The sequence below is a fragment of the Chaetura pelagica genome, unplaced genomic scaffold, assembly GCF_000747805.2.
Source record: "Chaetura pelagica isolate M959 unplaced genomic scaffold, ChaPel_1.0 scaffold630, whole genome shotgun sequence".
NCBI lineage: Eukaryota > Metazoa > Chordata > Aves > Apodiformes > Apodidae > Chaetura > Chaetura pelagica.
In genome coordinates this window covers 840,065-850,431 of record NW_009951855.1, presented here as the reverse complement: position 1 = coordinate 850,431, position 10,367 = coordinate 840,065, and the positions used below count along the sequence as shown (strand labels likewise).

The 10,367-nt window shown below is 36.1% G+C and overlaps 1 protein-coding gene across 1 annotated transcript in view; it reads right to left on the bottom strand.

The window, feature by feature from the left end:
* CACNA2D3 (calcium channel, voltage-dependent, alpha 2/delta subunit 3) overlaps nucleotides 1–10,367 on the bottom strand; it is a 366,879-nt gene that overhangs the window by 96,250 nt on the left and 260,262 nt on the right. The window contains exons 15-17 of the mRNA XM_009993350.1: nucleotides 8,657–8,728; nucleotides 7,762–7,842; nucleotides 4,341–4,415 (exon numbers count right to left, since the gene is read on the bottom strand). Coding sequence (XP_009991652.1) covers nucleotides 4,341–4,415; nucleotides 7,762–7,842; nucleotides 8,657–8,728 — 228 coding nt within the window. The remainder of the gene's footprint in view (nucleotides 1–4,340; nucleotides 4,416–7,761; nucleotides 7,843–8,656; nucleotides 8,729–10,367) is intronic.

Here is a 10,367-nt window from a genome sequence, read left to right as displayed (position 1 = left end):
GGGGCACGGGGGGCTGCTGTGCCGGGGCGCTGTGCGGGGCTGCTGTGCCGGGGCTGGCAGGGCCTGGGGAAGGTGAGGAACGGACCAGCCGGTCAGAGCTGGGAGGACAGGGTGTCACGGCTTCCAGTGCTCGGGGAAGAAACAAGGAGAGGAAGAGAGATAAAATCAGAGTTTCCATGCACGTGAAACACACAGGTAATTTATACTCAGTCATTTAGTTGACAAGGCCTCACCAGCTCTCTTTTTGTTCTCCAAAAAGAATCTCCGCAGGATTCTTTATTCCCTGATTATCATGATTTATTAACTTGTTTGACAAGACTCATTGCTCTAGAAACATCTTTTAGAGAAGAACGTAACCAAAAGTTCTTACTGGTCCCTCTGTGACAACAGTCACCCGTGAAAGCTTCAGCCAGCACAGAGTTGGAAGTCTGGGGGCTACTTCAGCAACTCGTAAAACTACAACTACCTGCTAAGCAGCTAGAAAGTACTTTCCTCTTCCTTCCACCAGCAACCAGTCTTCATAACTTAAAGCCATGTTTATTTTAAAAGGAAAAAAAAAAAAAAAAAAAAAAAAAGAAAACACAAAAAACAGGAGAGAATGTCGCCAAGAAAAACATTTTTTTGACATAAACCCAACAGGATAATCAGCACAAAAATGTAGCTAGCCTAATGATTAAATGTAATGGTCATCATCAGATAAAATCTGGTGCAGCAGGAAGCAACTCTTCCTCAGCGACTGTTCACTATCCTGCCTGTCTGCTCAGTGTCCCGAAAGACAATTCCTTAGAAAGCAGATTGTCAGCTCCAGAACTAACAGACACGGCCACTGGGGTTAGGAACTCAGGAGACTAGTAATATTCTAGCTTTACATCAACACAGGAAAATATAATAGCAATACAAACCAGTGTAGATCAAGTCAGCAATCAATGCAACTCCAACCCACTCAAAGAATTTTAGATAATATCTTCGGTGAACTATCTACTTCCGGTCCTACATGCCTATTTTCAAATACTTATTGTCACAGATTTCATGGAATGTTTTGCCACTAGTTACAATAGTATCAGGATTCAGCCTGCAATATTAATCTAAGGGCCCAAGCCAGCAATCACTTCACTCTCAACAAGTCCACTGAAGTCAACAGGAGACTCCCATTACACACTACTGACAGAACCCAGAGGTAAAAATGACTTCCACAAAAATGAAACTAACAGACCGTGAATATATCACAATGAGTTCCCTGTAGTTGACAGCTTATGGGCTACTGCCCAACATTTTGATTTTAAAAAGAGACTCTTGTATAAGGTAATGAAATAGGTGCCTTCAAGATGTACACTGGAGTGAGGAATAGTAATAGAAACCACCTCTTGCATCATTAAAACATGCCACCACAACAGAGGATAACACTCTTTGTCAGTTCAACTTAAATTTACCCAGTGTTCTTGGATTTCATTACCTTCTGTTTATTAAAATACGTTTTCTGTAATGAATAAATACTAATACTTTTGAAGGAAGTAATTTGCCAGAAGATAAAGAGACAGTACAGCAAATGAAAGTGTTGTCAAACTCTTGCAATGTATATAGGGAACCTTGAAACATATATTCCTGTGGTTTGCAAATACAGGCTGTTGGATGTACCTGTGATACCTGAACATTACAAAAGCATTTTTAGGACACAAGATCAAGTCATGATTTTAGTATTATGAAAATAGGGGAATGCTATCAATAACAGTGTGTTTATACCCAACATGTGGTGCTATTAAATTTTAATCCATGCAGTGATAAGAAAAAAATATTCTGAAGGTAGTGGCCAATCATGGACTAGAAACAATGCCCTGTCACATTTTCCATTGCAACTGCTAAAAATTTTGAAGACAACTTCTCCCTACACTGGCATTCCCCACCAAAAAAAAGTTTAATATTACATTTTTACATTAAAGCATAACAACATTTATTTCAGCATTTTAACTGCTGGGTTGAATTAACATAATTAGTCTAATATACATTTTCAAATAGCAAATTGCAGGAAAAGATACAGAATGCTATAACAGTCAAATTTTAGTTCAAGTCAGTGTGCTTGTAACTTTGGCTCTTATAAGCAATTTTTAGGTTATGTCTATGGTGCAGCTGGATGAGAGATAAAAGCAGAATTACACAACTAGTCACTTGACATGGACAAGCTAGCTGAGGTAGCAAAGCAGTGACAATGCAGCAGAAGAGACCTGAAGGTGCATTAAAAATCTTTTTATATAATCCAGGTGCTCTAAGGAGGTTTTAGAACAGCTCCTATTGCTGCCTTTTCTTTTCAGTGGTCACCAAATAACGCTCAGCAGAGGTTCTCAGTCAGCAAAAGGAAGAACATGGTTAAATAAGAGGTCAGAAAAATACAGAGAATATGACAACAAAATGCAGAAAATTAAGAGCAGAAAAACATTCCAGCAAAACTGAAAATATTGGTTGTTTTTTGTGATGGGAAGATTCAATGAGATAACAACCACTAATTATTACACAAAGTAAGGAATGGATAATTTAAAATAGATCAGGAACTTCTTCTTTCCATATTCATAACAAAAGAACTACTTCTAATGAAATTCAAGAATCTAATTAAAAATAAAAACTGTGCATAAAACAGTTTATGAAAAACCTCTACTACGAGAAGCCAAGCAGACTGACAAAAATGTTAGTATGGCTAACAGGAGTACCTGCTTTAGTAAGTTTTAATGCAAAATGTCAGAACCAAATGTTTATGAGCAGAAGCCAATCTGAAACTCTTAGAAGTTATACTGACTGCTGTGAGTTTTTCCACATTCTCTTAGTTCCTGTATCTTCCTCAGGAACCATCTCATGTTGAACATTGCTGGAAATGGGATTCTGTTTTACACTTCCTAATATTTACATACTTAGGTAGCAGAGGTCCTAATTCCCATAAAACAATAAGATACACATTCTTCATTATGAGAAATCATCTGTGGGGAGTGCAGAAATGAGAAAACCAACAACAACAGAACAGCTCCTGGAGCATGTTAATGTAACTGATGAGTCTGACCTGTCTATATCTGAATACATAGTGATGTGTCTGTATCTCTAGCTAGCTAGCTTTACTGGCACAGCACTGGAATGGCAAAAAAGCCAATGAGGTAATTTGCAAGAGGCATCTATGAGAATTTTATTGCTTATTGGTCAGTAATTTGTTAAGTTCTCTAGAGGGACTGTCTTCCTTTCCACAGCTGTGAAAAATTCTGCCATCCAGAATCATGGGTGATATTCTTAGAAGAAAATTTACAATTAAACCATTTAAGATTCCTTCCAAGATACTATAGTGATACCATTAGATTGTCTGTCCATTTTACAGTGAAGTTACTGAGAAAATGTTTTTCCATTCACCCATGGAAGTTCTTATGTTGAACTTCTCATAAGCTCTACTCCAGTTAAAAAATAAAAAAGGAAACAAGTGCAAATAGAAATGTTAATTAAGTGTGTAATTCCTAGAACAAATCTTAGAAAGAAAAATTCATTCTCTCAATGGAAACATCAGATATGCTAATGACTTAATAAATTATGCTTTTCAATAATTTTATTTTTATATTAAAGTACCTATCCAATTAATATTTCTGTTTTCTACTAAAATATTCTTTAAACTAGACATTACTTGAAGTGCCTGCCTGAGAAATACATATGGAAACCATGTGTATAAAGCAGTGTAATTATTAATACTGATGCTTTGCTAAGAGTTGATAGTGATGGAACACTTGCAAGTGCTGTTCCTAAACAATGATGCAATCAAGAATGTACCAGTTCTCTGGGGTGTTAAGTTGATAAACATTTGTGCAACAAGAACTTCTATTTTTCTTGATGTGATTAATGCGAACAAGATGATAAGAGAAACTAAAGGTAAAATTTGCTGCTATTTCTCTTTTAGTACAAAAATCCCTTGTGCCCCTATTTTGCCTATGAATATGCTTTATTGAAATTTCTGCACGTATATTAAATTAGGTTTAACACTTTAACATGACAAATAGGGGTTATTACATCGCAGCAGAGCATTCCAGCATTCCATTTCAATGTAAAATGAACATAATTATAGCAATTTTTGGCTTTGCTATTTTGCAGTAATGGAGGCTTGCATCTTTTGCAGAAACAACTTGTATATTTGTTTTCCTTGACTTTTTTCATGCTAACCTTTGTTTCCAGAGGCAAATTTACCAAGAATTATGATGTGCTATAAAGTGATATAAAGTAGTTTGTCTGGTGTATTTAATTTTTTATGGCTATTAGATTATTCACACTAAAAGAAAAATAAATGCAATATATAAATAAACCAGAGCAGCAAATAGCATTCTTACCAAAGGCCTGAGTTCTGGATGAGTCAAAATATATCCATTGTTTGTAATTGCGAAAGCATATCCATGAATACCTAACTGTAAAAGTAAATGAGAAAAAAAATACTAATTAGCATGGTCTCCATTAAATTCTTACACAAAATATCAAGCAAGAATTTAGATATGCGGGGCTGGCTTAAAGCTGGCATTCATAACCCTTATTCACAAAGCATTTCATTATAACATATGCAAAGCTCTGATCCTTGACATTTTGTGAAAATGAGAACCTGTCATTGTGATGAATTCAGCACACAGCACAATGTCACACACACTCTGCTATCTAGGACACTTATTTCTATGTGCTTTAGATTGAATTAGATATACACATATATACGAGATACTAGAGCATGTGCCAAAGCAAAGGGATACTGGAATTTAGTAAATTTATGCATTCCCAGAAGTGGCTGAATTCAGTTCACTTCACTTCTTCAAGAGAGGTTGTAAAAGAATAATTTAAATCAATGGTACTGGCTGTACAGTTATAGCAAGCAAGCAGCAGCCTATCATATGTGATATTTATGTCTTCCAGTCTTAAAGGCATAGCACCTTTCTGTTAATTCAGGATCATCTGAAGCTACAGTCAAAGGCAGAATTCTGCTAAGGAAACCCCTGTAAGTTTACATGGAACTCTGGGAGATCGCTAGAGAGCAATGAAATGCTTTATGAGGCCTAACAATATATGCAGTCAAATTCTGCACTGTACTTATTTAAATAACAATACTACTCTTTTAACAATATGCCTATTACACAGTTGATTGCACTGAATGCAATAAATATACCTTCAACTCATTTATGTGTTCAAACATCCCTTTTTAGCATAAACTTGCTGCTAATATAGATTCTTTCTGCAGCTTCAGCATTTAACTTTTACCATGAAAAGAGTACTTCTTACTATACTTTCTCACCTTTTTTTTTTTCCATTCTGAATAAGCATAATATAACACCTCATATATCCTTATTTAAGCATCTCGATGCACTGAGATAATAAAAAGCAAACAAACAAAAAAACTATACCCAGAACTCCAGAACTCTCTTGTTTGGTATTTACATTTCTCACTACTAACAGCTTTTTTTTTTTTACATCAGAACATTCTTAAATGCTTTGCTGAAGTGGATCCTTAGGAATTTGTCTTGCATAAAACAACATCAGCAAGCTGGACAAGTCAGAAAAATTTCTAAGAAGCAAGTCTGTTGGCCTCTGTAATTTTCTGGAAATATAAACCAGAGGACAATATCATGGCAAGGCCATAGAGAAAACATACCAGCCAGATTTATACCATCTCTCTGTGAATGAGTGTACATGGTCAACTGTATCTGGCATATAGAAGATTGTTTCATAAATTAGCAGTTTTCCTAAAGCAATAAACTTCAGTGAAAGTAATAGAAGGTGATATGTTCTTGGCTTCTCTTCATAAAGGAGGAATAACCAAATTAATAACAGTGGACATATTTTACCTATTACAGTATACCAAGTGAATTAGCTTGGCTAAATATCAGATCTCAAGTGTAATTGTGTTGATAACTGCAGAATGACATCCAAGCAGTGGAAGTCAGGTAAGGAAACAAATGTGGGTGGTACACTTCACAGGAAAAAAATATCTGCCCGTTTGAAGCATACCCAGACTCCAAGGGTAGTATTTTATTGTGTGTTATGCAATATGTGAAACTGCACACTCTCTGCACTTACAATGCTTCAGTTTGAGACACACTACTACTAACAGCAGTATTCCTGTTTTAAACCTTTAGCTCTGTCTCTAAATGAAAGATTCAGAAATAAAAAAAACCTTCTAACTGCCGTAAAATGCCCCATGAAAACTAAGTATTACTATATCCAACCCTACCTTATTGAGGAGAAACAGACATTGACATCTGGGGAAGTTTGGTCTAGGTAATGACTTCTGAAAATAGCTTTTTGTTATTATTCATCTTCCTCGGCCTAAAATCCACCTCATCCAAGCTGAGAGACTTCCAGGTCAGCAGAATTCTATTTCCAACCAATCACTTTATATCCCTGTGCCACTTTTATTTCACATGCTACCTCTGCAGGAATCGGTCTCAGGGGTGATTATGCTCTTGCAATTGCATGGCCTTTTTACTGCTCAGAAGTGTTTATGGTATGTGAGACTGGAAGTTATAACTCAAGTGATTTCACTAACCTAACTGTATTGCATGATATTGGTGCCTCCTGCAATAATCCTCTCTGGCATTATATCTTGCAACATAAAATGTACCTTCAAATAAAAAGTCTAATATTCAGAAAGAGGATCATATATTACTTCCACAGATAACTAAGTCTTAAAAAATATAATACTCTATGACAAAAAAAAAGATATTTTCTTGCCTATCTTCTTCTCTGAATCACTCTAACTCTGCTGCAATACCTGTTATTCAGGCCCCACACTCTCTCTAGGTTCTTGTATTTGGACTGTGTCCACATCTGACAGATGACTTCCCAATAACATCACTGTGATGCATCCTTTTCTATCCAGCCATGGACAGCCAGGCTTTCATTTCTGTAGTTACTACATCATTCTTCCTTCTCATTGCTCTACCCATAGTTCCTTAGAAGGCTGATCCAAATTTTGCAAAGCACAAATTTTGTTCCTCTCTTTTCTACCTTCCACAGATTCTGTATTTCTGCATACACAAAAATATAATACAAGTTGCAACTGACTTAACTTTGTTGTGCTGAAACTGCTTTCTGTTATTCTCCTGACCAATAATGCCCCTGGTAAGTATGTTGTGGTATCACTGTATCATCATCTGCTGCCTCTTCCCATAGTCTGCAAACTTTTTACAGTAATTTCACAATAGATTAAATAATGCACCTAATTTTGAAAATGTTTGCTGTAATAATTTTTAAATAATTTTATAGTAGAGTTGTCTCTGACTTTGGAAAACTAAGTAGCAAGTCTCTAGCAAATACTGGGTAGGAGAGAAGAAACCACTAATTCGGTTAGGCAGGAACTTGTTCAAGTTCCTGAAATGTGCCACTTGCTTTAATTCAAGGAGACAGCTGGTCTGGGACATGGGATTGGGACAGACAGGAAGTGCTACACACAAGCAGGAAGCCTAAAGCCGTGTTATATTGTGTGACTGAATAATTCAATCGATTCTGTTATGGAATTTACTTAGTCTTACCTTCTAGACTACACTGTGATCTGCGAAAACTTGAAGATTGAGACATATATTAATTTTGGTATTAAAAACTGCACAATCTGATCACAAATGTCATCTAGCCATCAGACACTACAGAGCTAAAATTCCTAAAGAAAATGAGTGAAATGATGGAGCTATACCAGCATAAATGAAATTAACATACAAATTAAATTATATTATAGGTGCTACACTGAGTGTTAAAGACATACTATCATTTGTGTATTACCTTGTATTTTGGAATAGTTTTTAAAAGCTCTTTAACTGGAACATCTGTGCCAACTACTCCCAGAAGAATCCCTTTAGATCTCTGAAAAAAATAATAAAAGATGCACGCAGAACCGAAATAGTAATGAACATTTTCACCACTCATTTCGCATTGTAACTTACCTGCAAAACTGAATAAATAGCAAACAAATCACATTAAAAATGGGGAAAGCATATGCTGGTACAACTCATCTGATCAGATAGTCATTTAATAAATAATTAAATTATTTTTTTTTCTCCTTTCTACTTTATCTGCAATTCACACAGAAAAGGCACACAATGTTTTTTTATAACTATCTAGTCCATCAACAGAAACCTTCCTCATGCAAATTGGTTTTTTTAGTTAGAAACTACTGTTAAAAATATATTACTCCCTTCTTTCCTAATTTCTTCTGCCATTTGATAAACAAAAAAGACAGATTAAGGACTAAGGGGAAATTACATGTAATTTTATTTAATAACCTGTTAATCAGTAAAGATAATATATATACATAAGATATATATGACCAATACAATTCTGAATCTAGAAGCATATCAGGGCAAAGAAAAAAAGATTATTTGCTGTAAAAAGGTAATATAGAAGAAAATCCAAAAGCTTAGCATCATCTGAGATTTTCTCTTAGACATAGGGTTCCATTATTTTACTGTGGTTTCTACATTAGAGTTATTTGGGAATATTTATCCTTGTGTTTTTATTCTAACAAAAGGATACTAAGTATAGAAAATATATATATATGTAAAAAAAAAAAAAAAAAAAAAAAAGAAGAAAAAAATTATAGAGTAGGCTAAAATATTATTAAGTCCCTGAAAGAAACTTTATTGCAGTCATCCCATCTTCACATACTCTGAGTACTTACAGTCTCATTTTGCTTACTAAATACTGGCATGGCAACAGTTGTCATCAACACCAATCCCTGATCATCAGCAAGCTGTATTTGAGAAAGAAATATTATCTCTAAGAACTAAGGAACAAATACAGACATGTGAATGCATTTCTCAATTACATTCTCTTCATTTTCAATGAGCTAAGGCAATTTATCAAAATGACACTTATATAGTTGGACTTAGTGCAGCCCAGCCCAGCCCTGACACCACTGCAGCTACACCAGCTCTGCCCACCCCCCCATCTGCACTGGCTGGAGAGATGCCTCCTCTTCATTCCTATTGCAGTCTCCCATGAGAGATACCAAATGGCTGAAATGTGGATTGTGGAAGCAACATGTGCAGTAGCAAAGCAGCTGGAGCTCTGTTCTACATCTTTCCCAGTGTCAGCTCTGCCAACATTGCCTCAGGCTGTTTTCTCCCAGCAAGGAAAAAGAGGTCATGAGTTGCATACACTTTGTTCTGATCCAGAGTGAGATCTCATCAGCTAACACAGCAGCAGAAAGGATGGCAGCCCAGGAGCATCTTTGCTCCATGAGGTTTTGGTTTGCCAGACAAAGAGGTGGCATGAAGCATTAGCTAATTCTGCACATAAGGTTTCAATGTAATTCTTCAATTTAGGGAGAAAACAGATCTCCTGACCTTGGTTCCACTCAAGTGAAACATGTAGAATGCTTATCATTGGCCATAGGAGAGTGACATTGCTCCGGCTGTTGTCTTCACACCCTCTGGCCAAGTTGTATCTTTGCCCTAAGACAAAGGTTAACAGTGAACTGCTCTGGATGCCTGTAGATCTTCACCATCTATATATGAGAGAGAACTCAAGCGGAAAGTTGAGAGAATTGAGTGTTGCTGTTAAACTCTTTCTGCCCCTATAATTTAGGAAGATGTTTAAAGTTGAAGAGGCTTATCCTTTATTTGAAAGCATGACATAACCAGTTATAATCACAACTGGAGGTTTTGTAGAACACAGACTGCTTTGTTGCAACTGTGCTATTCTCCAGCTACTCCTACATCACTATCACACTTTCTGTACTCAGGCAGTATTTCTAATACATTTTTTGAGAATTGTTGGCATTTTGAGTGGGGTTTTTTTTGTTAACAAAGCTTTTGTTATTAATAAAACAATAGTTACCAACTCCCCAAATTTTCAGAACATTATGACCAAGATATTTTATGAACCATGTTTCACATTAGCGAATCAGACAAATAAAGTCTAGAACATTCCATGTATTGCAGCTTCCAGTCTGCTTCAGGGGGGTTTCAGTTTCCCAAACAAGTATATTTCCTCAAGCACAGCACTATCTTATAGTGAGGAGGAGTGTTCGCAGCTATCAGATAGGAACACAAGTGGGGTTTAGGATCAAAAAGGTTTACACCTGATAAGGAGTCAACAGGGACACAAGGTGGAACCAACTTATGATCATGTTTGGGTTTTTTTGTTGTTTTCCTTTTCCATCAGGAGAGATATTTCCAGCCCTTAAATAATCCTTGACCTATTAAGCAATAATAAGTTATTAAACAACATAAGACAACCAACAAAAAACCCCAAAATGACAACTCTGCAAAACACTGGGAGTTCAGAAGGTACATTAAAATTCAAATGCAGCTAAACTAGCATAAAAATCTACTCTCCTTGGCCGGAGTAGTACAGCCAAGCATGCTGACATGATTTATATGGAGAGG